The sequence below is a fragment of the Drosophila melanogaster genome, chromosome 3L, assembly GCF_000001215.4.
Source record: "Drosophila melanogaster chromosome 3L".
NCBI classification, from domain to species: domain Eukaryota; kingdom Metazoa; phylum Arthropoda; class Insecta; order Diptera; family Drosophilidae; genus Drosophila; species Drosophila melanogaster.
The window spans coordinates 18,651,635-18,677,922 of record NT_037436.4 but is presented as its reverse complement, the minus strand read 5'-3'; the positions used below and the strand labels follow the sequence as shown (position 1 = coordinate 18,677,922).

Here is a 26,288-nt window from a genome sequence, read left to right as displayed (position 1 = left end):
CTGTCAGATAAGCAACCATACTGAAGCATTTGATTTCACTGAGTTTCTCTTAGGACTTTATTTATTTATAGATTTATAGATTTCGATCGGCACGTTCACTTATGTGTAATTTTATAAACATCTACCTAAATCATGGATTTTAGTTATCAGTTGGCGAAGACACGAACATAATCGATCTTCAAGGCCGGCTGTTTCCATGTGGGTAGCCACTGGTCTTGGGCCTGGTGGAACTGCAGCTTCGCCTGGGGATGATAGTTGGCCCAAGGCTTCTCATAAGTGGCGGTGCGAAGATGGTCCACAAAGTCACCAAATCCGCCCACAGAGACGCCCAACGAAATGTAAAACTGAAATGGGAGATAAATTTGAATTAAACTTGTTAAATTTAGATCACTAGGCTTACCATTTTATCGAACGGGGCCATGGGACCGCCCTGCTTCCACCTGGGATTCTCGTCCAGTTCAGTGAAACCATTCAGCATCTCTCCATAGACCTGACCATCTACGGAGAAGAGCAGCCTATTGCTGCTCCAATCCAAGCTGTAGGTGTGAAAGTCATCGCCGAAATGGGATATCTTTCGCTTGCTCAGCCATAAGTCCTCCCTTTGGTGGGCATCCGTGGAGAGTACGGGTCCTCCGTATAGGGATCTACCATCTACAAGCTTTCCGCGCGGCATCCTCAGCACGGAGTTACCCCTGGCCAAGGCCACTCGCAGCTGGCCGGATTCGTAGCCCGATTGCCCGTACCATTCGGTGAGGGGTTCGAGTAGTAGGAGTGGTACCTTATGAAGAGTGGGAAATATTAATTTCAAAGCTAAGACGTTGTAGTTGCATAATCTCACTTACTATCCAATCTCCCTTTGGTAGCTTGGCACGGATCTCAATGCGTCCGTATTGAAAGGCAAAGGTTTCCTTGGTGCTGATTCGAGGTGTTACAATTGGGGGCATTATCCCACTGGGTCCACTGCCCGTGGAATGCAGGATGCATTCCTTAATTCTGTTATGGGTTCCAGTACAACGCTCCGATAGATCGAGCCTGGAGTTGGCTATGGAGAGATCCGGGCGATAGCTGGACCAAAGAAGCGGCTCAATCACCAGGTTGCCATCGTGAACTTTGGCCTTCCCGTCGTACAAGACGAACTCTGCATCCTTGGAGTCGAGGGGCAGGCGAACATCATGTATCCACAGAGATTCATTCAGCTGATCAAAAGTCTCCTCAAACAAAAGTTGTCCCTTACATATGGAAACACCGATTTGCGGCGAAACCTGGCTTTCAGAAGGTTCACAGACGGAGGGAGCGGTGGGTTCCAAAGCACTGTCCTCAGTACTTAGCTGGTTGTCATCCGTAAAGTCATCATCACCGGGCGAACATCCCCTGGGCCGATACTCTCCGCCGAGATTGCAGACTGGCAGGGGCTGCGCCAGATCTTGATACACAGCCTTTTGGTGCTGCACACTTGTCCAAAGGTATAGAACATCTTGGGATCTCAAGGGAACCGAACTGAAGTTGGTCGTCCACCTGCCGTTCTGGGGTTCAGTCAATCTCACATTGTACTGTCCCTCGTTTATGAAGGATGTGAAATTCCGATTGCGATTTACATTAAAGGCCACCACTTTTACGCCCTCTTCATCTAAAAAGAAAAACAAAATCGGATAAATTAGCAAGTTCATTTGCTAATTTGTAGCTGATTATAACTATAAACTGTCAACATTGTTCGGTTTTTTATTGCTCCCCAGAGATCGTAAGGTTAAGAAAAAGATTAAGAAGCTATGTACTACGAGGCTGGCTCATTCCTTACTTACCCGGTATGGAAACGCTAAATCCAGTCTCAAGGAGCTCCACAGTCGGTGTGGGGATCTTGTAGGCAGTGGTGCATCCAAAACCAATGAGCAGAAGGATTCCAATGCACAATCCTGGCATTTTGAATCCTCGAGTTCAGCACTTTTCGACAAGAATCCCGAGCCTCTGACTCAATCTGTGTGTCTATCTCACTGGCAGACCGGTTTCTGTCGCTGGTGAGGAGCGATTACTATTATTTGTTTACTTTAAGTTGGTCCGGACAATCGCGATTCGGCGAATGCAAATCCACGTTGATATCAGCTCCGGCTGCGATCTGGCCTCTCTGGGATTTGGACATTTTTTAATCATTCCGTAGACCCCGAAAAATTAGTTCTAACGTTGCCCCTCCTCAGTGATCCACCTTCGAGTGGAAGCTTAAACAGCTGATGAGATAACAAAAGCTCGTTTTACACGACTAAAAATGAATGCTTACAATTTAAAAAAAAAAATCAAAATATTATTTTTCAAAGAACTAGGAATTAAATAATGTATTAATGGGCTTTTATTCTCCTTATTCCGCTTACTGTTAAAATAAAAGTTCATTATATTTATAATTGAATAATAATTGAACAAAGTTAATATTTAATTCGAGTGCAGCTTTAATCGAGAAAAACTTGAATCGGGACAAGCTTTTGAGATCAATATTTTCAATCTGATGCAACAGTCCCACCGCAGAGCTTCTCAGATTAATACGCTAATCGGATTCTAGTTAGTACACATATTAAGAGTAATTAAAACTGCGTCATGAGGTGGGAATTTCTGCCATGTTTATTATTGCTCATTTCAAACAATAAAATCTTTGGTTTTAAAGTACCCAGTATTAATTTTGAAATGCTAAAGGATGAAGGATTCGAAGTGTCCATACCAGGTGACTTCTACAACACTTCTATGGTTAAATAAATAACATCATAAATGTCAATGGTTTGGCTAATTTATTCATATGGAAAAAGCTTTGAAGTGTATTTGAAAATCCACTATAGGTTCAATAGTAAAAACTACGTATATAAAACAAATAAATTGGTGGATTAGCAAAATCAGCCTAGACTAAGTCTTATTTGAATAATTACTTTTAGTAACGACACGTTGTTGCTTTTTTCATATCGATCCAGATGAGCCTGGCATACAGCGGGTGTTCTACATGTTCCAAATTGACGACACCTGCCCGGCTCTAATGGACTACATCACGGAGGCAGTGAACGGAAGTTGGGTCTCCAAGCAAAAGATGAGTCTGCAGAACAACGACAAGCTGCAGATATCAATGCTGGTGCAGTTCAATGAGGAAATCTTCGAAAAGAGTGAAACCAGGGTGATCATAAACACCCGGCTACTGACCACCAAAGACTCTAGCTCGCGAGGCATAACATTCCTTACAGGAGAGGGCGAGTGCCAGGCATACCTAGCTCCTGCACAGCAAGCCAAACGCTGCAAGGCCGCCCAAACGATAGTGAGCAATGGACGCCATACTTGCCAGGGTGAACTGATCTTTGAGGACAACTTCTCGGAGGCGCAGCTGAACAAGACCACCTGGAAGCATGACATCCGGTTAGTGAAATAAGTGGACTCATTGGATGTGTCTAAGATACTTATGTTTTACGACTTTTAAGACAGCGCATGTACCACGTGGAGGAGGAGCTGGTGGCCTTCGACGATGCCGCACGCAACTGCTTTGTGAAGGAAGGCGAACTCCATATCGTTCCCACTATCGCCACCGAGGTCACCGATGGCAGCTTCAAACTGGGAGATCGCTGTACGGCCGTCGAAAGTCCGGAACAGGAGTGCAACATTGCGCACGGCATCTTCTATAGCATCAAGCCTCCAGTTTTCTCCGCCCAAATTCACACCAGAAACTCTTTCAGTTTCAAATTTGGCAAAATCGTCGTGCGCGCCAAGTTGCCCAAGGGGGATTGGCTTTTCCCCTGTGAGTAGCATACTAACTTACCTTTTCTTGTTACGAAAACGGTTTAATTTTTAATTTATTTAAGATCTGATGCTCCAACCGGTTTCCACTTACGCGGAGACCCACTATGCCAAGCAATTGAGTAGGTTTCAAAAACTTCAAAAGCTCTAGGGTTTCCATTTTGTTGTATCCTAACTTTAAATCTTACTTTCAGGAATTGCATATGCCCGTGGCAATGCCAATTTGAGGACGAAACAAGGAGATGATATCTCCGGAAACCACTTATATGGCGGCGGTGTGGTTTGGCACCACGGCAATGCAGTACAGTTCCTCAAGGACAAGATAAGCAACAGCCACTACGGGGACGACTTTCACAACTACACCATGATCTGGCAGAGGGATAAGATTACCCTAATGGTAGACGATGAGGTTTATGGGGAGCTGTACGACGGACTGCCATTCTTCAACGAGAAGTGCTTTATTATCTTTGGCGTTACGGTGGGCGGCTTCCTGAACTTCGACGATAGTCTATTGGCCAAGGATGTCAAGCCTTATAAAAACAGGGAACCCCGGGCTGCCCTCTCATTTTGGCAGCACCGCGATGCTTGGGCCCCCACTTGGGGCAGGCACAGCGCCATGGTCATAGACTATGTTAGGGTTTATGCGGAGTAGCTGTGGCATTTGTCACCAAAATATAAATAAAGTACTTAAACATCAATCATCGCTTCATATTCAAAAAATGTTTCTAAAGTCGAAAGACATATCGATTATCGATACCAGGAATTGTGTTCTTACTGCAAAAGTTGTTAACAAGTAAATGCTTTTCAGAATTAACTTATTTCCTTCACAATCTCACAGTGTAAAAAGTGAACGAATTGAAAATTTACACGAAAAACATTTGCAACTCCTTACCACATTTTCCATATCGCACACTGCAATCGATTGTCGCCGGCAGCGGCAATGTGCATCGTATCGAACTGCTAGCCCAAGCGGCATCGATACTATCGAACGCACATCGGCCCGAAAGCCAGCTCTAGTTTTTTTTCCCCGAGAGGAGCAGACAAGCGAACTGGACTGGGAAACAGCAGCAGCAGCAGCAGTCGTTTGAATTGAATATCATTCCCCATTTCGAGCTAAACGTCGTTGAGAGCCAACCAGGAAGAATCCAACGGCGCACCATGCCTTCGGCTGCAAATACCGCTACTGTTACCGCTGCAATTGCCACCACCGTCGCCGCCTCAGCCAGCAACACCAACAACAACAGCGTCAGCAAGGAGAAGCGCTCCTCCATCATTTCGCTGGGCGGTTCGGTAATCCCAGGAACAGCAGTTGCAGCTGGAGCCGGAGTCGCAACCACCAATGGCCAGAGCAACAGCAGCGCGGCAGCGACAGCGGATGGCAGCCAAACGGATTTGGCGAGCAGCAACAACAATGGAAACGCTGCCAAATCGAAGGCGAATGCTGTGTCTGCCGCCGCCGTCGTTCCAGAGCCGTACAATCCGCTCAAGCAGCTGCTGGTGACCATCGAGCACAAGATTCGGAACCTGGAGAAGCGCAAGGTCAGTGTTTGGGAAAGTGCCGCAAAGGATCCCTTTATCGGCAGCATGGCCCACCATTTTTATTTTCATTCCTCCGTGTTGCTTTGTTTCGTTTTGCGCGCACCCCTTGCCCCCTTCCTACCCCTTGGCCTAAGTTCTCGGGGCTGGCAGATTTTTCGCGACGCCATGTTTTCTAGAGCACAGGGTTGCCGGATCGCACGGAGCGGCCGGCATGTCAATTAGAACCAGTCAAAAAATTACATGCTCCGATGTGCTGGGTTTTTTAAGCTGCTACCTTGCTCAGCAGAAAACGTTATTACATTTTATAGCACTTTTATTCCAGAAAGTTCTTGCATTCAAAAGCACACACTGTCGACAGCTGTGTTGCTGACGGGGGTGGCAACGTTATTTGCCGGCTCGTTTTGTTTATAGATTCGCACAATTAATATGATGAAAATAAAAAGTACATTTCAGCACGGGCAAGAAATAGAAATAAAATAGGATCATGCAACTATTTGGTACGAAATTGAGCTCACGTGTAATTTCTTTTTGTTACTACTGATACTACCTTCTTTAAGTTGAAATGCAGATTGTTTTAAAGTTTAAGGTTATTTGGTCACTGATCCGCGACAGCGTCAACTTTAATAATTTCATTTGGCAAGTTGTTGACGCAGTTTAAATATCGTCCACGTAAAGTTCTACCACATCGAATTGGAACATTTAATTAAAAACATCAAATAGTAAAAACCGCAAATCTTACGAAGAGGGCATTTGTAGCCATACAAAATGTTTGAAGCTCAATAAAATGTAATTTATAATGGAAAACCATAAAACTTTTCAAAGAAAAAATGAATGCATTAACGACAGCAATAAGCTTGTAAAGCTAGCACATTTCACATATATAGTATATATTTCTGATTATAAACGCTGCAGCCAAACAAATGTGACTAAAACTGACTCATCAATCCCTCTTATCTAGACCAAACTGGAGTCCTATCGCGCTATACAGAGCAGCGGAAAGGAACTGAGCGGGGACCAAGCTTCGGCAGTGGCCAAATACGATGCTGTCCTGGCCAATCTGGAGTTTGCCCGTGAGCTGGCCAAGCATATTCAGCAGCAGTCCAAGGAGGCCGAAAAGGAGCAGAAGAAGCAGGCGCGCAAGGTATGCTCGTTAAATTTCTAATTTTCGCTGATGTTCATTTTAAATTCTACCTAAGGATAACCTGGCAAAGACAATTGCTGAAACGGCCAAGATTCGGGAGGTTCTGATCATTCAGAACGTGCTCAACTGTTTCAACGACGATCAAGTGCGCAGCGATTTTCTAAACGGCGAGAACGGAGCGAAAAAGTTGGAAAACACCGAACTGGAATTGCTGGAGAAGTTGTACGCATCAACACGCACATTAAACGATTTCCCTTTGGTATATATTAAGCCGCAATCCATTTCCCTTTTTTTTTTTTAGTTTCATTGAGACGCAAACACGCCGTCCGGAAACCGCTGACGATGTAAGCTTTATTGCCACTGCCCAGAAGTCTGCCGAACTCTTTTACTCGACCATCAATGCGCGTCCGAAGTCTTTCGGAGAAGTGTCCTTCGAGAAGTTGCGATCTCTCTTCCAGCAGATCCAGGATAGTGGGTACCTGGACAAGTATTACCTTGTTCCACTGGCCGAGAACGCGGTAGCCAACAGCACGGATAGTGGAACTGGAAGTGGCGATGGAGAAAGCGGTGACTTGTTGAACGATGGCTCGGGGGAACTGGACGCGGAACTGCCATCTGAGCCATCGGCTCGAAACTCTTTGGAGGAGGGACTAGACAAGTTGCATTTGGGCGTGCAAGCAGAACTGGACCAGCATCAATCGTACCAGCAACAGCAGGAGCGTCCGAGCCATCTTCTGGAGCCGCAGCACCAGAGAGCTCCATCCCTGGAACATCAGCAGAACTCGATGGTGCAGCAGGTGTCGACCCAGGTCTACCAGGCAGCTCCTCAGGCCGGAGGAACCACCACGCCAGTGCATGTTCTATACGCTCCAGCGCCACCAGCCCAGCAGCAGCCCCAGCAGCCGCCGCCGCATCCTCACCAGCTGTTAAGCAGCCCCGTGAATCTCCAGGCCTTGCAAACAGGAACAGCTGCTCCACCAGCACAACAGCAGCAACCACACCCAACCCACTTTGCTCCAAATGTGAGGGCCGTGGAGCAAAACTATTTCAAGCAGCCACCGCAGCATCCTCAAGGTCCTGGAATACAGGCACCACAAACGCCCCAGCAGCAGCAGTTTATGCAGCATTCGCGCCCCTTGGCGGAGGTCTTGGGCACAGGACGCTTCCATTTTCTGCAGGACAGTGAACTGGACAATCCTGAGGCTTTAGCACCGCCGCCTCCGACCAATCAGGGATTGGTATTTGAGCAGCAGCCGCAACAGCCCAACCATGTCGAAGAACCAACGCAGGCCATACTGACGCTGACCTTCACCAACCAATCGTTCCCATCGCAGCAGCCCCAGCCCCAGCAACAGGGTCCGCAGCAGCAGCAGCAGCTTTTCTCGCCGGTGCTGATCCACGAGCAACGTCAACAGCCACCACAGCAGCAGCCGCAACCAATGCTGATTATGCCGCGTCTGCCAACCCAACAACCGCAGCAGCCTGCTCCTCAGGGCATTGGCATGCAGGCGGGCGATGTGACCTCAGGGTTCTCATACGAAAATGCTGTTGTTTCCTATGAACAGCAGATCCAGCAGCAGCTGAAACAGCAGCAACAACAACAGCAGCAGCAGCAGCAAAATCTACAGCAGCTGGATGAGCCGTCATCTGTGAACAGCTCCTCGAGTGTCGGTGCTGGTGGAGATGTCGAGAACAATGAATGGCATGCCCGTAATAATGATACAAATGCTGCCGCCACAGCAGCACTGACGAATGTGCTCAAAGGCGAGACCACCCAGGCCACGCCACCGGCACCGCCAACCAAGTGGAGCTCGGAGATGAATGCCATGAGTAGCGCCGCCTCCAATGGCAGCAGCAACACCAGCCACAAGCAGGAGTGGGCCACGCCCAGGGACCACAGCACTGGCGGAGGCAATAGCGGTTATGCCGATAACAACGAGAGTAACAACCATTGGAACAACTCGCAAGGAGACGGACGCCGCAACTCTGGCAATTATCAGCGTCGTGGCGGAGACAGGGATAACCGGGATCGCGATCAGGGAGGGCGAGGTGACGAGCGGCGCAACGGCGGCGACAGGGGCAACTACCGGTCGCGTCAATACGGCAACTCATCTAACACGAACGGACGCAATTCGGGCAATTCGAGCGGTGTGTACTTCCGCAACAATGAGTCGGGCAATGGTGGAGGCAACAACTACTACCAGAACGGAGGAGGTGGCGGTGGCACCTACAACAAGGAGTCGCGCTACGAATCCTCCGGCGGCGGCGGTGGAAGCTATCGAGGCCAGCGCGGTGGCAACCAGCAGCGTAATGTAAATGGCTCGTATGGCGGCGGCAGGCCCATGGGCGATCGTGGTCGTGGCGGAGCGGGCAACCAGGGAGGTGGTGGTGGTGGCTACATAAACCGTCAGAACCAGTCGCAACGCATGCCACTCGGGCTGGAGAACAAAAACTGAGCATACAATACGTATTAACCCCGCAAACAAAACACACATACAATTCATGCAAACCATAAACACAACCTCCATACAGAAAACAAGGAAACCAATCATCAACATGCAAGTAATGGCCACGTAGACGTACAATTATTGTTACGCAAACCACTCTCAACCATAAGAAATGGAAATCTATCAAAAAGAATCCTTTATAACGCAACTAGGGAATCGAAAATGAAGCCGACACACAAATCAATTCGTGCGCATTTTTCAATACGATTTATACCTATTTCCCTTGATTTTGGTTTATTCGATAATGTATTAATAATAAAACAAAATAGTTGTTAGAAACACGAAAGAATTACAACTAAATACAGGAAAGTAAGCGCTCCAAGGGTTTCTAAAACTCCCAGACAGGATAGGACAGGACACAACACTACTTCGTCCAAGGAAAACAAACGACAGATGGGCAAAACTTGTATGTAACTTGGATCTGCCATTTCTTGCTTGATTTTACTTTTTGTCTGTTTGGCTGCGTTGAAGCTGATTGATGATTACAGATGTCGAGAGAAAGAATATAAAAAGTATTTATACGTCTTAGCAATTAAATAACGATTCTGAATTATAAAAATTAATTACTATTACCTATATATATAAACGAAGGGATAAATATATTTATAGTTTGTGCTCTTACTGTCATGCTCTATCCCATTTCAACACCTTTTTTTGTTCTGCCAAACTTTTACACACAAACGATGAAAACAAAAATACAAAACCACGTAAAACATAATAGTTGTAATTATTGCCGCGTGAATGAAGAAGCGTGCACACTAACAGTGCATTATAAATGAAATGAAAACTATGTATTTGCAAAACAGTACATACATTAAACAAAAGTATATAAACCATTCGTTTTTTTGGACTAATTGGGGTTCCCAACATTTTTATATTTTAAAGTTACAAATGGAAAATTAAGTTTCTTTAACTATTTTTATCCCTGCTTCAGAAAGTTATATGGCAAATGAAAAATGTGTATAAAAGAAGCTAATCTTAAGCAAATCCCATTCCTACTATTCCATTTTGTCCTGCTTTTCGGACTCGACTGTTCCTCCGTCGCAAAGAAACCAAAGACCAGCCAGAATGAGAGTTATTCCGATGCCAGATAGTACTGTCAGTGGCTCCCGATAAACAAGCGCACCTAGGACAAACTATATAACGAACAGTAATCATAATTGAACAAATAGATCGGTGGATCACCTACCGATAAGACATAATTCGAAGCGGCAGTTAAAACGACGCACGTTAAAGTTTGTTCAGTCATTTGCAGGGCCTTCAAAAAGAAACGCAAGTTGCAAACGTTGCATGTTACCATTAACACTAGTGGCAGCAGCTGAAGTAATGCTATTTCTAATAAATAAAATAAAATTTTATAAATTTATAAACATTTTGCTTGTTTGAAGAAATCACAATCTTGCCTAAATAAGAAAAGTCTTCATTTATTTGCGAAGTATTCAGTAGTTTTTGGGCGCTCAGGTGGCTGGGAAGTTTTCCGAAAAAGCTTCCTGCAGCTGCGAAGGAGCCAGCCACCAAACTGTATCGATATTTTGCGAGTGATTCCATTAGGTTAGATCTTTAAACTTATAAGTTTAAACCAATAAAAATGTAAACAAAAGTCGAACGAGGCAACAGCTGATGCGCAAAGCTGCCAACTTACTTCCATATGACAAGCTTGCGGTTCATTAAAATCCCGCCAGGTGGAGCACCTTGGCGCGAGATTTAAAAGAGTAGATATTTACTTCAACTTCATTCTTCATAAGAAATATAAGCACAGGAATATAAAAAACTAACTGGCGCAAAATCAAATCAAATTTGTGTGTAATTTTTTCGTATTTCATTTGTTTATTTTACAAAACGTTCAGCTAATGCCTTGACATTCATCGAAAAAGTCTCATTTGCTAATTGCGCGTTGTTTTTGCATCTTTTGGAATTGTGTAGGTTTATATACAAAGACCGCTGCTACATAAATAATACATATATTCTTGTACCTCTCAACAAAACTCAACTTACATAACGCAGAGCAAAGTAGTTGCATTAAAAAATAAATCTCTATGCCGCCTGGCATTATTAACATTCCTTCAATTCAAACATTTAGACACTTATATGTGGAAATTGCTTGAGTGCTATGCATTTCGTCTCATTGCTTTGCTTTACTTTGCTGTCACGGTTTAACTACAATTTTGCTATCGTACTATATATTTAGTTAAATATTTACTTGTTGCATAATACTTCGCCTGTTTCGGTTGTAACACTCACACACGGAAACACAGATATTCCTAATGCACTCCAAGCAAATCTATTAAGTTAGGTTCTTACTTAGCATTGCTATATAAATATTTTTTGATGTTTTTTCATTTTGATTTAGTTAGTTGTTATATATCGCCTAAGGTAAACTGCTCACAATTATTTTATACGTAATTCTTTTAATATTCTTTAAAATGTATACATATGGTTGTATATTTGTATAAATTTGTTTCGTATAATTGGTTGTGTGTGTCTTTAGTGTGTTGTTGTGTCTGCTAGGAAAATGCAACGACTTTCAGCCGTTATCTAGGAGCTCACAGAATCGAACCCCGTTCTCAAAACCAACATGCATTTGTGTAATCAACATTCAACAATTCACTCACTGAATACGGCTAATCTAATAAAAAGACACTTTTTTCTTGCCATTTAACAAATGGCCTATCCCTCTGACAATTCTGGCTGCTCTAATACCCTGTGACTCTAGTAGTTCGCTAAGTTTCTACATCAGGACGCAACACCTGCGACTGGAACTGGTGCTATCGGTGACCACGTCGCCAGTGATGCCGCTGAACTTGTTCAGCGAACTGCCCGCCGGCGAGGAGCCCTCGAAGTCGGATAGCACGCTTCCCGCGCCCATGTGACCCAATGTTGGCTGCGTCGAGATCGGTGCGGATCCGTTGTTGTTGTTGTTGCTGGTGCTCAGGTTGTTGTTGTTGTTGCTGCTGCTGCCGCCGGCTCCTAAAACAGAACCATTAGTTGTTGTGGCATTAGCTGCTGCAATTGGATGGGCATTGCTAGCTGTTTGGGATGACAATTCGAAAGTATTGAGGACATTGGCGGTGCGTGAAAGCGAGCGTTGCTTCTTCAAATTGGCCAATGTGGCGCTGTAGCCATCCAAGGCAACATGCTGCTGCTGCTGCTGCTGTTGCTGTTGCTGCTGATGTTGCTGAAGCTGCTGGTGTTGCTGCAACAGCAGTACGTGTTGCTGGTGGTGGTGTTGCTGCTGCTGCTGCTGCTGCTGTTGATGTTGCTGATGGTGGTGCGTGCTATTGGTGTCTGGATGTTGGAAGTTTTTGGCAAGGCGTTGGGTGTGTTTGGTGTTTAGTGGTGCGGTGGTTGTTGTTTTTATTGTTGATGATGATGCGGGCAGGCAGACGACACAGAACGGGCGAAACGAGGCACAACAACGACAACAAAAAAGAATGAAACGGAAACAAGCAAATGTTATTTTACTTTTCTTCTCTTCTTTTCCCGAGAACTAAGTTAGCAGATACCCATTGACCAATTGGGAGTGATCGGGTAGATGGGATGGAGGTTACATGCGAGTCAAATGCTAATGCTTATTGCAGCCATGCTCCCCTGTTTTCTAAGTACGATTTCTAGTATCAGAAAACCCATTTAGTGTAGTAAGCTATTAAAATGGCAATAATTTACATAAATAGTAATATATGCTTACGCTATTCCACTTTAGGCATTTAAATAAAGAAGTCATTTACAAAGCATATTTACAACATAATGAAATAAAAAGTATCTTACTACAACAATGACTGTCATTTCCATAAAATATATCTCAACTAAGCTATGCATCTCACGAAGCTATCCTATTAAAAATCTCAAACCAAGATATCGATTATCATTTCCTACAGGGCATTCGTCATTCTATAGTCTACTCATGCTGTTAGCTCTGCTTGCTTGTTGGAAGTATTTTCATTTCCATTTTAGTAGAGTCGTTAAATAAACATTAAACATTGACATTGACACGGGGACAGAATGGCGCTTAAGCAGAACTCTTGTGATACGTTGACGCTCCTTGGGAGCCAAACAGGATGGTTGGAGGTGGCGTCTGGATGGGGTGCTTGAGTAAATGGTTGGCTTTGGTTGAAAGGAGAAAGCGGAAGCAAGCCTGACACGTGGCCAAGGGCGCTTGACTCACCCACGAGGACGGTGACCTGGACATTGATCTTGCCGTTGGCAGCCTCCTTCGACGACTGGATTTGAACGGCCTCGGCACTGGCCGCCGTACCCTTCTCGGTGAGAATGACGGCCGCCGCCGAGGTGGCTCGCTGCATCTCTCCCGCAGCACCTGCAGCTTTCAGGCGTAGCAGTTCATCGTTTTCCCGGCCATCCGGTGGACGGCGCGACGGATAGGAATGTGTGGCGTTGGCCGACAAAGCGGCGGTGGCATTATCCAGCGCATCGGCGGACTTGGAGTGCGGCAGTGGTTGGCCATTCGAACTGCCCGTCGAGGGTCGCTTCTCTCCGTTGTTGTTTCCGTAACCATAGCCATTGGTCAGCGGATCCCCTGCCGATGAGGGAGCCTCCGAGTCCGTCGCCTCCTGCGCCTGCAGACGCAGCCGGGTCTCCTCGACGGCATCCTTTTTGGTTGTCAGCGTTTTGTCTCGCAAACTAGTGCGTCGCACTGATTGGGCTCTGTGGAAAGCATAGTTAGTTTTAATGGTTATGTTTAATGGCTCATAAATGTTATGTAAATGCCTTGTGTTGTTGCTCTGTGAGCGTCGAACGCGTCGTCGCTGCGCCTCGGCCAGTCGTTTGCTCTCCTGCTCCGTCTTCAGCTGTTCGATTCGCTCCCTGATTTCGGGATCTTCACAGATGTCTACAAAGGCGGATGGATTGATTTGTTAATATCCAGTTAAAACGTTTAAGTGTATTCTTATGTTTATGGCAACTAACATCTAAATGAACGTATGTACTATATGTGTTTATTTGAAATACTGAGCTAGGAGGAACTTTACGGAAATGGGTAACACTTTTTCGAGTTAGCCATTATAAATCGTTGATCCTGCCAAGCTAAAAAATTAATGCAATCTTTCTTCACACCTGAGAGCGCTTTCCTCCTACTCCTACTACAAATAGTCTAGATTTACACATTTTCCGTGTCGCATTAACAACAATTTATAGCTCAATTTCATATTCATGGTTATTTTGCTCTAGCCGGATAACCGTTGATTCAGTGCCGCAACCTTTTCGCATATTCTCACCTGAAGGAGTCTCGTCGTCCTTGTTGCGAACATTCAGATCAGCACCACACTGGGCCAGCATCTCCAGCACCTCAAGCTGAAAGAAGGAAATATTTAAAATTATTATTCCCATTTTTCGGCTTCGAGGCTTCACTTACATGACCCCAACAAGCGGCGGCATGCACCGGTGTCCACAGATCCTTGTCCATGGCATCCACGTTGACATGCTGCTCCAACAAAAACTCCACAACGCGGACGTATCCATTCGCAGCAGCTATGTGAAGCTGAACAATTGAGATAAGTTAAATGTTGCACACAGGGAATAAGTGAGGATTTAATGAATTGTGGATTCTTTTTTGTGTAGGAATTATTCTTTGAATTAAGTTTTATTTGCTTCTTTCTGGGATCAAAATTCCTACGTTTTGTTCCTCAAAGAAGACGCCACTTACCGGCGTTGCACACTGGTAGTCCGGCTCCTCCAAATCTCCTCCTGTGCGCGCCAACTCCATTAGGTCGCGCAGCATAATCCGCTCCGTGGAGGAGCGCGTCTCGTCGATGAGCTCCTGGGTCACGCCCCGTTGAGCCATCTCGCCCTCGATGAAGTCCAAGGTTTTCTCATCGTCGCACAGGTCGTAGGGCATGTTGCCGTCGGTGTTGACGGCCAGCAGATTGGCGCCGTGCCGGATGAGGATGCGGACGAGCTCGAGGTGGCCGCAGGTGGCAGCCGCATGAAGCGGCGTCCACTTATCACTGTCCTGCGCATCCACATTCGCACCGTACTCCAGCAGCAGCTGCAGCATCTCGACGTTGTTATCGATGCACGCCTGATGCATCGCCGTCAGTCCATCCTCGTTTGCGGCATCCGGCGTGATTCCGTGCTGCAGCAGGGCGGCCACCTCGGGCATGTCGTTCCGGGATGCCGCCTCCAGGAGCACCACGCTGTTCTCGAAGGATATGTGCCGCCTGCCGCTCAACGTGCCCGAACCATTGGCGTGCCGGAAGTGGTGCGTGGTATCTCCGTTGCCGTTCATCAGCCCGTTGCCCAGCGATCCGGTTCCGCTGCCGCCGCTCGCCGTGTTGCCCTTCGCCCGCTGCAACTTGGCCCACTCCTTGTCCTTCTGGCGGGACAGCTTCAGCTGCTGCGCACGACGTCTAATTAACAATAAGGGATTGAGGATGAGATTTGGGATTAGTTGTGGAAGTTTAATGGCTTTCAAAATGAAGAAGAGGCGGAAGTTAGGGGATTTACTTAGACAAAAGCCATCAATTTCTTTTCCTATTCGGAGTTTTATTGAAAAAAAAAAAAATAGGTGGCGAATTTTTATTGTCTAATCCAAATTAACTAAGATTTGAATTGGAAAGGTTCGCCTTTATTAAGTTGCCGGAAAAAATAACCGACGATTATCAAACTTCGCAATTAAATCATTTGTTAAATATATCTGCTCATAATAAAGTGAATTAAACATAAAAGAAAAGCAAGCGAAAAATAAAAAATGAAATAAAAAATTTGACAAAATAATGTACATAAGTGATCGAATTGTTGGCTTGAGAAATATCTACTTAATCAAAATAGCCAACATAATGCTGTTAATAAAATATATTCGAATCTCTACGAAAATCAGGTAATAATATTTAAAAATTTCAAGTTCATGTGTATCCTATGTATCCATGTGTATCCTATAAAGTTTATGCTATATACTAATATACTAATCAAGTGCATGGTGGAACTCACAGTCTGGCCAGCTGGAGTCGCTCGTGGGTGGGCAGGCTCTCCACGGTCTGCATCTCGGCCACCAGATCGGCGTGCTCCATCTTGAGCTGCTTGGTGTAGCTGGCATCCTCCTGGCTCTTGCGCTGTATCAGAATGCCCTTGATCATGTTGATTTGTTGACTTGAACCCTATCCTGCCCGCTCAATGATATGTTTTGCAAGTGTGCTCCAGAGTTATTCCGTTCAATTTTATAGCATTTGACAACAATTTGCGAGGCTTTTGTTATTTGTGCTGCAGTTTGTGGTGATGTTGCTCGTCTGGTGCGCATGCATTCGTATGCAAATTGCAATTTGCATCTTTGAATTTGATTTGATTGCGGGTGTTGTCTCTGGCGGCTCTTATCGTTGCCCTCGTTGTTTCCAGTTGCTCGATGCTCGTTGCTCTTGGATGTAGCAGCTGTTTGGATTGCTGCAGCAGCTGTTTCGCTGTTGCTATTGCTGCTGCTGCTGCTGCTGTGGCTGCGGTTCACTTTTCCCAGATCCTTTCACTCCTGGTCAACACCCGAGGCTGCTCTCATGGCAACTACCACGTTTATCCCTCGTCCTGTGCGGTTGTCTGGTCCTGTCCTCAGTGTTTACTTATGATTTGCTTTTCCCAGCTGTTGATGTTTGCCGTAGCTCGTTTCTCTGCAACTTTTCGTTGTAAACTCTGTAAGGGGAAAATCGAAAAAAAATAAAAATAAAATAAAATACATATAATATTTCATAAAACTGTAAAGTTTCTTAGTTACTCCCATCTAAAATCTAGCTGTCCGATAAAATTAAGCATGATAAATGAATCCTAAACGGGTGGGGCCTGGGCAATCGAGTTAATGGATTCAAAGTTCATGAAGCAACAACCATTATTCCTTTTGGTGCACTTTATTTTATAGCTCAAAGATGATTTTCTTAGCTTAGGTTGAGGAAAGTGTTAAAATATAAAAGAAATATATAGGTATAAAACACGGTTATTATGCCATTCAATACAAAAAGAAGTGCTATATATTTATGTTGTAATTCTTAATTTTGCTAGTTAGTACTTATTTAATTTGATTCAGATATCCTTCGAGCGCTCTAAATTAAAACAATTTCGCTCATTTTTCATTTGTTAGTTACAATTTAATCAAAGGATTGTAGTTTCCCTAGAGTATTTGAACTTTGATGTGCCCGAGGAAATTTCCGCCAGTAATGGTCTCTTTTTGGGTGCGTTGAAGCGCAAGAATAATGCTGATGACGCATGTGTCCTTGGATCCCTGCTTTAACCCTCTGAGGCCCCCTCCCCCACTCCCCACCTGTCATCGATAGCCTGGCCAATGCCTTGAATAAGTATTAGCCTCTGCTTCGTGGAAATTGCATGCCAAGGAGCCATCATCGAGTTAAGTTTACTTTACTCGACTGAAGCCACAAGCCCAATCTCATGTGCAGCCAGCTTGATCCTGTGAATGTGTCTTATCCTGGTACAGTCAACAAAGGGAATTACTAAGTGGACTTGTAACGAAAATTCAGAAAAAGTAGCAAGTTTTTTAAAGACCTCGCTGAGTTGGCTCGGTAAAAAGCACCAAGACATTAGGTGGCTAATTTACTATGCGCCAAGAGCGCCAAAAACGGTAAAAGCGGAAAATAGAAAAAAGACTACAAGATTATTTTAAAGGATGATTACACGGCAGTAGTGCATAGAAAACATATTGAGTTATCTCAAGTCCTTTGCGAACAAAATCTTCCAGCTAAAGTCCATCAAAAACATTCCTTTAACCAATTAATTAATAATCCAATAATTGAAACCGCACTTGGTTTACTAAGTTACTTTACAGATAAACAAGCATCAAGCATCACCATTACAAATCAAGACAATTAATTAATGCGATTCATTAATTATTAGCCTGTTTTCTTGCACAATACAAGTCATTGACCAAAACCAATAAAATTAATTTTCCATCCTTCCGTATGAGCATTCTCAAGCCCAATTTCACAGCTGAGTAAAACGAAACATTTGTTAAACCAACAATCAATCATCCTCCCAAAAAAAAAAAAAACATTCGAAAACATTTTCGCCTGAAAACACTTAATCCGGCGCTTTCATCATTTGAGTAACTCGGCCAACTGTATCAATTCCTATTCCATGCGAGAATAAAGTTCATTATCATAAATTGAAAATTGTAATTCTTGTTTGCCTTGAAATACTGCATGCGCGACAGGAGATTGTGTGCGTGTGCACTTTCCTCTTCCATATTGCTATATGGCTGCAGTAATAGTCATTAAATGAACAATTTAAATCGAATATCGATTATGGCTGCTGGTAACACACTTTTCGGCATCCTGTTACGGCACATGAATATCCTTGAAGTGGATGGATGGGAAATTGCTGGCATTAAGGAAATGTTCATTTATGCGTTTTGTCAGCTGCAATACAAAAGGCATTGCCATCCGACGTGACTACGTAAATGTGTGAGTGTGTGTGCCAAAAATTGTCGATAGCATAACAGCTCTACGCATCACTGAAATAACAATGGGGACCATCCCATCTACAACGCACACCATGGCGTATGCGTGTTATCTGTGCGGTCAGACAGCAGTTTTTGCTCTTTCGCACTTGACTGTGCGTGCCTGCAACTTGGTGTTATTAATTTTGCACGCCTCGTTTTAAGCTCAATATTTATGCAACTCCATAATGGCAAGAGCTCAAATAATTTATGACTTTAAGATAAGGAAGCCCATGCCGCAGCACAAAAACCAAAACAGCTTTCAAATCACTGAAATTAGAGCAGTTGAGAAAAAGATGTTAAGTGCTGATACCAATTGAATTATTTTATATTCTACCTAACTTCATTATAGCCACTGGCTAAATGTAATTAATTATATCCAGCCTAATGTTAAGAATATTACAAATTCAAAAATAAGCCAGTAATGTATAATTCCTCGTATAAAAGTTAGTTATTGCCTTTACCTTTCAAATAATATATATATTGATTTTGCAAGAACATACACTTTGCAATATTAGTTTACCCTGCAAAAGTGCATATAATTTACGACTTAAAGGCAGACATTAACCGATAAGATAAAAGAAAGCTTAACTGAACGAAACTCAAATACATTCAGAACAGTTTAATTTGTCTTTTTCCCACTCTCGGTGCCCAAGTGCTCCCAAAACATCAAGGCAAGTGACGAAAGCCACGTTGACCTCAAGGGCCGGATGAAAGGGCGGGCGAGTGGAGGGGGTTCTGTGGGCCTGGCAAATGAATGGCACTCGACAGGCGCAATGTGCAACACGAGATAGCAACAACAACAAGGGATGGATAGAACAAAAAAGAGTAGAAAAATCACCTTGCAGGCATTATCCTTCGGATAGGTCAGGGGATCTAGCTGGCGACGAAATCTGCCGACGGCCAGCGGCCAAGGAATTCCCTCGTCCTTTCTAATGAGCGCCAGCACCACCAGCAGAATCCGAAACAGCACCAGCTGCACATGCCTTTGCTCGATGGCTACAGTAGTAATCCACTAAGAGGGAATCGTTATGTCCTAGATTGTCCATGACTCTTAGTCCTATTCCCAATGATAATTGTATGACATGTATTTTAAAACATATTTTTAAGATTTGTAGACCTGTTCTATCTACTATCTTGTAACATTTCTGATTTTATTTCGATATGGAAAATACCGTTGTGGTTCTAGCATGAATTTATATTGGAATAATTTAAAAAAAGCACTTTTTTTAACCAATATGTCGATTTTAAGAGCCGCAATTCCACTTGGCAGCTATATCACCCCTTTGAATTGGAAACTCATTTACAAAAATTAATTAAACCCGTCCATTCAGGACCTGTGTTACCTTCCTCTCACTTTCACATAATTATTATCCGTTTTTTATTTCTCATCAATAAAAATGTGCAATTAAAAATTTATTCAGAGCCACGCGTTGCTCATTATTTTCTCGTATGGTTTATGGCCATCGAAGCGTTCGAGTTCCGCTTAATTAGCAGCCACTGTAAGCGGGCACCGGTGCTCCCCAAGGGTATAGAGATTGGGTGGGGGGGCTACTGGAGTGGGTGCCGGGTCGCACTGTACTGTATTGTGGCTCTCGAGTGCCGGCTGCTCTTGCATGTGTGCTCGAGGGCAGCGAATTATGTGCTTGCACTGAGTGCAAGTGCATTAGCACCCGCCAAGAGGGGATGTGGGGAATTTGGGGGTTTTGGCCGTACGTACGTGGTTTACAGTGGTGCCGGGGAGATGGAACTGCCGATTAGACGGTGGAACAGGATGTTTGCCTTAACTGGTGCCCAAGTGCTTCTGCTTCCTAGCGAGGCCATTGCAATGTCTGCCACTGCCACTGAATGGGCCCAGTACGACTAGTTTTGGCCTGGCCGAAAAGTGTGCCACGAAAAACACACAGACTCACTGGCCAAATACGGCAGGGCAATGAAAATTCTAGTTGCTGCGTCTGTTGCTGTGCCCTTCGTTGGGGATATTATAATTTTGGGCAATCTATGTGCGGTTTTATTGCGAACTGCAATATATCAGCAGCACTTGCCAAATATCATTAGCTAAGGTTCTACCGGAAACTTGTGCTAATAAAACTCCTAGGAAAGTACACTTCTCAGCAAAACTTTGAACTAAAGTTCTTAAAGAAAAGTAACTACTTCCATAAAGGCATACATGCACAATTGTACAAATTCAAATTCGGTTACTTCCCGTGGAGCTTATTATTAATTTATGAAACAAAAACAAACACTTAAATTCATAAGAATTTTGGCGATTTCACAAAATTTCAATGGACCCTGCAGGACATCAAGTTTTATGTAGCATTAAGAATCTTTCTTCCCAGTTTACCTTGAAAATAGATGGCCACGTGGCACTTTGGATGATGGCAATCACATTTCTTTGGCAAAATCAGCCAAGCATCAGATCCTTTTTAAATTTCGGTTGCTCCAAATCCATTTGACAAATGCGTGTTTATGTGCAAATCGAAATAGCATATGGCAAACATATGTGAACAATTCGGAAATTTGCACTTTCACAAATATATCTTTAAGTTTTTAAATTCTTGAAAAGAGCATCAGCATTTCAAAAGTACTAAACTCACTTATTGCTAATAATCAAAAATTCTGGGAATTTTTCCAGCACTCTTACCATGAATGCAAAGGGTATAGGCTGATTCCGTGCTGTGCTTTGTAACAATCGTGTTGCTTTTTTGCTATTGGCAGTGGCACTGGCATGTAGCTTCTGTTGCTGTTGTGTTTGGCCCAAAAATGAAAATCAAATAAAGCGATTGCACGTGAGCCAAGTCTCGAGTCAGGTCGAGTTTTGGCCGAGATGGGTTCGGAATACGGTTTGGGATGGGGCTGAGCCGGCGCCGAGACTGGGAAAATGCGAATTGGGTTTCCAACTTTGTTGTTTCCGCCCGGCCGGTTCGACGCCCATTTTGGGCCAAGAGTGGAAGAGACGTGGCTCATGCAAATTAAATTTCAGTGCTGATTTGTCTGCAGTGCCTGGCCCGCTGCGTCTGGCGAACGGGGTCACAGGTGTATGTTGTGCCAGTTAAGTTCCCTTCGCATCGCTTCGTTTTGTTCGGTTTTTTTTTTTTTTTTTTTTTTTTTGTGTCGCCCTGGGTTTTTAGGACTTTGACTCTCTGGCTCGGGTCCCAAGGAACCAAGGAACCAAGGAACCTTGCAGTGACTGGGCCAAAATGGACAGGGCATGTCACCTTGGGGTCTAAACGACCCGAAGCTGAGCAGCTTACCATAAGCGACACAAAAATAATGCTTACGAGCAAAAACTCAAAATAATGAGTGTGCTTCACATGAGATTTCAACGAGTTGAAATGAATTGCTCTTAGGGCATGGGATTCCTTGGCAACCGAATGTTTGCCGGAGTTGCCGAGTTGCTGCCGCCTGAATTTAGCTACGTACTATTGTCACTGAAAGCACTCTCGTAGGTTTTGTGGTGCTTTCCAGGAATTTCAACTTAGTTTTAACCTCATTCAGGCAATGTGCCAGCAGCTGGAAGGAATTGTACAATAAATGTTATTCTCCATGTCTGGAATTCCACAGCCTTGTCATCATTTAAACTTCTGGTCTATTCATTTAAACTTTGTTTATTTACATAGAGCGTATTCAACATTTAGCAGTGCGTGTTACTTTTCATTGCACCTGGCAGCTGACAAAACAGAAACTAAGCTTGATATTAAATTAATTTGCTCAGATTATCTAACGCTAAGTTATTATTGAATCAATATTTAAACCGCATATCCTTAAAAAAAAAGATAGTTAAAATAGTTATGAATGTATGTACCATCTAATGGAGTGCATTGAGTTAAAGAAGTTCCTAATCGTATTCTAAACTGTTATCCACAACGCAAAAAGTGTGTATGTGTGTGCTGAAAATGGCTTTTCGAATGCAACTTCCTGTTAGTAATTTCCAGCAGAATATGCATAAGCAGTGAGTAAATATATTAAAACTGCCGGACGAACTTCCCCCAATCCTTAAATTTTCCGGCTACATCCCATGGCCTTCCAATTTCCCAGTAACACACACTCCTTCAGAGCAAAAGTGTCCACAACTGATTATCATGGAGTGTCGTATATTCCATTTGGTCCTGCAGTCATGTGTTCATTTCGCTTGCCACATCGTCCTTATAAACTGAGAGAAAACTATCAAAAATTACAGAAATGTTCAAGATCTTGATCCAACGTAAACTAAAAATTCCCGAATGTTAATAGACTAAATCTCCATCTCCATGCGTGTTTTAAACAACGCACCACAGTGTTCATTGATTTATTGTTCTTAAAAAGAACTTAATAAGTATATTAATGTTAAGGGAATGATTTTTACTTTGTCTAATGTCTGAATACTTATTGGTGTGATGAAAAAAATGCATTTATAGTCACTTGTCTCACTGCAAGTGCAAAATGTTGAAACACCTGAAGGATTTCACTCAGAGAGTATGAAAGCATTTTCAACCATCTCTGCGATTTCCCCGTGGCATTCGCATAACTGAAAAGTCTTGAATTTTCCGTGTAAAGTTGCGAATTTCCCCCAGTGCAATTCGTTGTGCGGCAGTCAACTGGCCAACTGGCGTACACAATTTAAGAGAAGCCTTGGTCATCTCTCAAAATTTAGCACGTCGTCGTGTTAAGACCCTTCACGGCACCACCAATCCCACCCTCCGCACTCCGCCCGTTCTCTACTCAATCAAGTTTACTGATGACACATGTATATATATAGCGAAGGATCCCAACGAATTCCGCCCACTGTCAGCATGACGTGGCATGTCCTTGCTGTGATCCCACTTCCTCTTTTTGGACCCCGAACTCCAAGCGTCCCACTCTCATTTCATTTCATTTTTGTTTAAGCCATTATTTTTGTAATTTTTCTTGACCAGCTTAACGATGTGTTGGTTGGTCCTTTTTTATATTTCTATAAATACAGAGTATTGTGGGAGTTGAATGATATGTGGTATAGGTATTGCTTAAAACTAATAAACAAACAACCCGTTGATAGCTAAATCTATAAACACAGTTCGTGAAAGATTACGAATTAAACTTATTATTGTCACGCCATTTTGGAGTTCGGAAAATCGATTGAGCACAAATAGCAGAGGTATTACCAAAATGATACTTTTCTAATGACAGATTGCAGTTCTAATAGCAGATTTTTCAACGATTACATGATTCGGTAGCAATAAAGTACAAATTATTATTAAAGGAAATATAGTTCTTTTTTTTTATTTTACAGAGACAGTTCAAAAGTCGAGGAAGTTGACTGTTTCGCGAATTAAGTTACAATCTGCTGTTTTAAACCCATTTTGTCCACCTGCCTCGCATTTTCTTCTCGCCCATTTGACCTTTTTTGTTTATCGCAACTGTCATTGCGGTCTTGATGACCTTAAAGCGCCCACCTACAGTTCAATTGTTTGCGTATCGAATTAATTATTACCTTTTGCCCCTTCCTATCATTTACCGCCCAGATGCTGTCTCGCTTGCACCCGCAGGCAGCAGGCAGCTGGCAGCACACACCCCCCCCCCCCTTTTACCGCTTGTCGCCTGGCCCGTTCATTTATTTATATTTACGCCCGCGGCTTATTTTCATTTCGCTGACCCACTGCCGATGCCCCGCCCACTTTTCCACCTCCCACTTTCGCTTATTCCACCGCCCTTTGCCCATTTGGCACGTGTCTTTGTTGTTAAATTGCTCTTTGCGTCCTGGGTGTTTGTTTTTGCCGCGGTTCTCGTTGTTGTTATTGTAGTTGTACACGGGAAAAACATTATTAATATTTTCATAAATATCAACATGATGAACTAGCCCATGATAGAACAAACACTAAATAATTTTGATGTGTTTTTACTATTTATTAGAGATAATTGCTTAGAAAGTGTTAACATTCCAATATGACCAACATTTCTATTAAAAACGCCTACAACGCCATCTTAATTGTTTGGAACAGATAACATTTTTAAACAGTTTGGTACGTAGTTTTTTTTAGTGTTCTTTAAGATATTGTTGGCGTTCTTTGTTCATATTGTTGTTGGTATCGTTGTTCTTGTGCGTGGTTGCATTTATTTATGCGAGCGCAAAGAGGAAAATTGTGTCGGCGCTTTTCTCGTTTTTTTTTCCCGGCTTGCCTTTTTTCTACTTTGCAGGTGAAATATTTTTAATTAAAAAATCTTTTATTTAAGCGAGTGTCAAGCGCTCGCGTCGTCATAAACACCTCGTCCCCTCGTCACAACTTTTTCCCTTTTTCACTTAGTGTTTTTGGCATATGCGCAAACAAATTTCTTGTTAGCCAACTCTTTTGCCTCTTTTACACTCCGCGTGTTGGCTATTAACAACATTAGTCACTTATTTAATATTCGTGGCCAAATTGAATAGTCGAAAAACACGGTAAATGGGGAAAAAGTTGAAGGAATTTTAAATGCACAAGTGGATGGGATGAACATGAAAACTAATATGATAGTAACATAGCAAAAAGAAAAAATATTTTTTATTTTGAAAGAATAAATAATTATAAGTCGAACATTAGGTTGCATAGTAAAATATTATGATTTTAATAGGTTAAATTTGTTATTTTCACATATTAACTTTACCTATTCCGTTTCGTCTCTTAATTAATTGACTGTTAACATACCTGAAATAAAGAGAAAAATATAATTAGTTATTATATATATTTTTATAATTTGTGTTGTTTTTAATATATTTTGAATAAGCAAACGCTCAGCTATTTCAAAACAGACCCTTTTATTCAGTATCTTAAGTATCGCAAATAAATTCTTTCCCATGCTTGGTTAAAAAACTATTATTCAAAGTTCCGACAATCCATCATCCAATGTTTGCCATTTTATCATAGCTTGTTTTGTTCAATATGGTAAGCGAACTTAATTGCATTCCCTTTACAGCCCATCATCTTTTATTTTCCATATCTGCGTGCATATTATCCGTATTTTTTTCTTAACGTATAAGCCTTAATGCAGTTTGCTTGTTGTTCTTAAAAACCACAAGCAAAAGTTGCGAAATCCCTTTGAGGGAGTGTACATATCCCTTATGGCAAATGCACTGCAGAAAATGCATCATTAAAAATTATGAATTATTTGTATTCTTACGATCATCTTGAATACTTTGACTATTTCTAACCAGGTTTACACTTGATTTCAAAATTGGTAGCAGTTATAAGAAAGTAACATATTCAATTTGATCTTTAGTTAAATAATAATCTATAAACATCGAGATTCGTAATATTTTCCCACAGTAGGAGAGCCGAAAAGTTGTTATCGTCCTTTGCCCCTTATTGTTGCTGCCACTTTCGATGCCTTCGCATGCCACCTCCCATATATCTATGCGTCCCAGATTTTAAACAAGGTTAGCATAGACGTGCACATAGTCACAACACATGGCCAAAAGTTTTTCCATTTTCCATTTCCCCCATTTGCCGTTACCGTTTCACTGCCCACCCCACACCCACACTGCCATCCAATTTCTCTTTTTCGGTCATTTGCAATGTGTACGCCATTTTGTAGAGCCCCGCTAGTCAAACCCCAACCCCGGAGAATACACAACAACACCCCCACCCTCCCAGTGATATAGTATTCCCTTTAAAGGGAGGCAGGTGCGCAGGGGTGAGTTGGAGGCTTTGGCGAAACGGTGTCAAACGGATATGCATGTTGATTTAATTTGCACCTTCGTTTAAACTCTTCCAGGCCCCGTACCTCCCAAATCTAGGGAAAACCATTGTCACCCCCCTTTTGCGTTCGGAACGTAAATTATTTTTGCACCCTGCTCGTAAATTAGACCTACATAGGACCGCTTCGGCATCGTTCTAGTTCTATATATACTTCTATATAGTGTGTTTCTGCGCTGGTCGTCGTCCTGTGTGCGAAAATCAACGCCGGCTAATTGCGCGATTTT

General features: G+C 43.2%; 5 protein-coding genes across 11 annotated transcripts in view; 2 read left to right on the top strand and 3 right to left on the bottom strand.

The window, feature by feature from the left end:
* Positions 1-46: 46 nt before the first annotated feature.
* On the bottom strand, positions 47-2,123 carry GNBP1 (Gram-negative bacteria binding protein 1). Its single transcript, NM_079418.3, has 4 exons — positions 1,800-2,123; positions 843-1,627; positions 401-778; positions 47-344 (listed from the first exon to the last, which is right to left on the bottom strand). Exons 1-4 carry the CDS (start codon positions 1,915-1,917, stop codon positions 147-149), a joined length of 1,479 nt encoding a protein of 492 aa, NP_524142.2. The 5' UTR covers positions 1,918-2,123; the 3' UTR covers positions 47-146.
* Positions 2,124-2,509: 386 nt separating this feature from the next.
* Positions 2,510-4,449, top strand: GNBP2 (Gram-negative bacteria binding protein 2). Of its 3 annotated transcripts, NM_168771.2 has the most exons (6): positions 2,510-2,585; positions 2,648-2,704; positions 2,946-3,378; positions 3,441-3,754; positions 3,819-3,875; positions 3,948-4,449. In NM_168771.2, exons 2-6 carry the CDS (start codon positions 2,668-2,670, stop codon positions 4,403-4,405), a joined length of 1,299 nt encoding a protein of 432 aa, NP_730350.1. In that variant the 5' UTR covers positions 2,510-2,585; positions 2,648-2,667; the 3' UTR covers positions 4,406-4,449. The 3 variants fall into 3 exon arrangements, with proteins under 3 accessions (NP_730350.1, NP_730351.1, NP_524141.1); NM_168772.2 differs by lacking the exon at positions 2,648-2,704 and having other exon boundaries at positions 2,510-2,544; NM_079417.3 differs by having other exon boundaries at positions 2,510-2,704.
* Positions 4,450-4,598: 149 nt separating this feature from the next.
* Capr (Caprin) lies at positions 4,599-9,770 on the top strand. Of its 2 annotated transcripts, none has more exons than NM_001300178.1 (4): positions 4,599-5,292; positions 6,251-6,433; positions 6,489-6,655; positions 6,735-9,770. In NM_001300178.1, exons 1-4 carry the CDS (start codon positions 4,912-4,914, stop codon positions 8,887-8,889), a joined length of 2,886 nt encoding a protein of 961 aa, NP_001287107.1. In that variant the 5' UTR covers positions 4,599-4,911; the 3' UTR covers positions 8,890-9,770. The 2 variants fall into 2 exon arrangements, with proteins under 2 accessions (NP_001287107.1, NP_652671.1); NM_144414.2 differs by having other exon boundaries at positions 4,763-5,292.
* A 17-nt stretch (positions 9,771-9,787) lies between these two features.
* Positions 9,788-10,562, bottom strand: CG42495 (uncharacterized protein). Its single transcript, NM_001169993.2, has 3 exons — positions 10,344-10,562; positions 10,130-10,275; positions 9,788-10,076 (listed from the first exon to the last, which is right to left on the bottom strand). Exons 1-3 carry the CDS (start codon positions 10,486-10,488, stop codon positions 9,939-9,941), a joined length of 429 nt encoding a protein of 142 aa, NP_001163464.1. The 5' UTR covers positions 10,489-10,562; the 3' UTR covers positions 9,788-9,938.
* Positions 10,563-10,745: 183 nt separating this feature from the next.
* The window catches only part of MYPT-75D (Myosin phosphatase targeting subunit 75D), a 41,219-nt gene continuing 25,676 nt past the window's right edge, over positions 10,746-26,288 (bottom strand). For 2 of the 4 annotated variants that reach the window (NM_140792.2, NM_001275089.2), the window contains 7 exons: positions 15,880-16,566; positions 14,597-15,299; positions 14,306-14,431; positions 14,169-14,244; positions 13,663-13,783; positions 13,103-13,599; positions 10,746-12,225 (listed from right to left, as the gene is read on the bottom strand). In NM_140792.2, the coding sequence (NP_649049.1) occupies positions 11,669-12,225; positions 13,103-13,599; positions 13,663-13,783; positions 14,169-14,244; positions 14,306-14,431; positions 14,597-15,299; positions 15,880-16,025 (2,226 nt within the window). In that variant the 5' untranslated portion in view covers positions 16,026-16,566 and the 3' untranslated portion in view covers positions 10,746-11,668. Of the gene's footprint in view, positions 12,226-13,102; positions 13,600-13,662; positions 13,784-14,168; positions 14,245-14,305; positions 14,432-14,596; positions 15,300-15,879; positions 16,567-24,973; positions 25,015-26,288 lie in introns of all 4 variants that reach the window. The other 2 variants (NM_001275090.1, NM_001275088.1) reach the window with 2 other exon arrangements.

Coding starts and splice junctions, on each gene's coding strand:
- GNBP1 (NM_079418.3), bottom strand. CDS start 1,917: ATGCCAGGATTGTGCATTGGAATCCTTCTGCTCATTGGTTTTGGATGC. Junction 779..842: donor TACCAAAGGGAGATTGGATA/GTAAGTGAGATT, acceptor ACTCTTCATAAG/GTACCACTCCTACTACTCGA. Junction 345..400: donor TGGCCCCGTTCGATAAAATG/GTAAGCCTAGTG, acceptor CTCCCATTTCAG/TTTTACATTTCGTTGGGCGT.
- GNBP2 (NM_079417.3), top strand. CDS start 2,581: ATGAGGTGGGAATTTCTGCCATGTTTATTATTGCTCATTTCAAACAAT. Junction 2,705..2,945: donor ATTCGAAGTGTCCATACCAG/GTGACTTCTACA, acceptor ATATCGATCCAG/ATGAGCCTGGCATACAGCGG. Junction 3,755..3,818: donor GGGGGATTGGCTTTTCCCCT/GTGAGTAGCATA, acceptor AATTTATTTAAG/ATCTGATGCTCCAACCGGTT.
- Capr (NM_001300178.1), top strand. CDS start 4,912: ATGCCTTCGGCTGCAAATACCGCTACTGTTACCGCTGCAATTGCCACC. Junction 5,293..6,250: donor GGAACCTGGAGAAGCGCAAG/GTCAGTGTTTGG, acceptor CCTCTTATCTAG/ACCAAACTGGAGTCCTATCG. Junction 6,656..6,734: donor CTGGAATTGCTGGAGAAGTT/GTACGCATCAAC, acceptor TTTTTTTTTTAG/TTTCATTGAGACGCAAACAC.
- CG42495 (NM_001169993.2), bottom strand. CDS start 10,488: ATGGAATCACTCGCAAAATATCGATACAGTTTGGTGGCTGGCTCCTTC. Junction 10,276..10,343: donor TGAAGACTTTTCTTATTTAG/GCAAGATTGTGA, acceptor TTTATTTATTAG/AAATAGCATTACTTCAGCTG. Junction 10,077..10,129: donor CTTCGAATTATGTCTTATCG/GTAGGTGATCCA, acceptor TTCGTTATATAG/TTTGTCCTAGGTGCGCTTGT.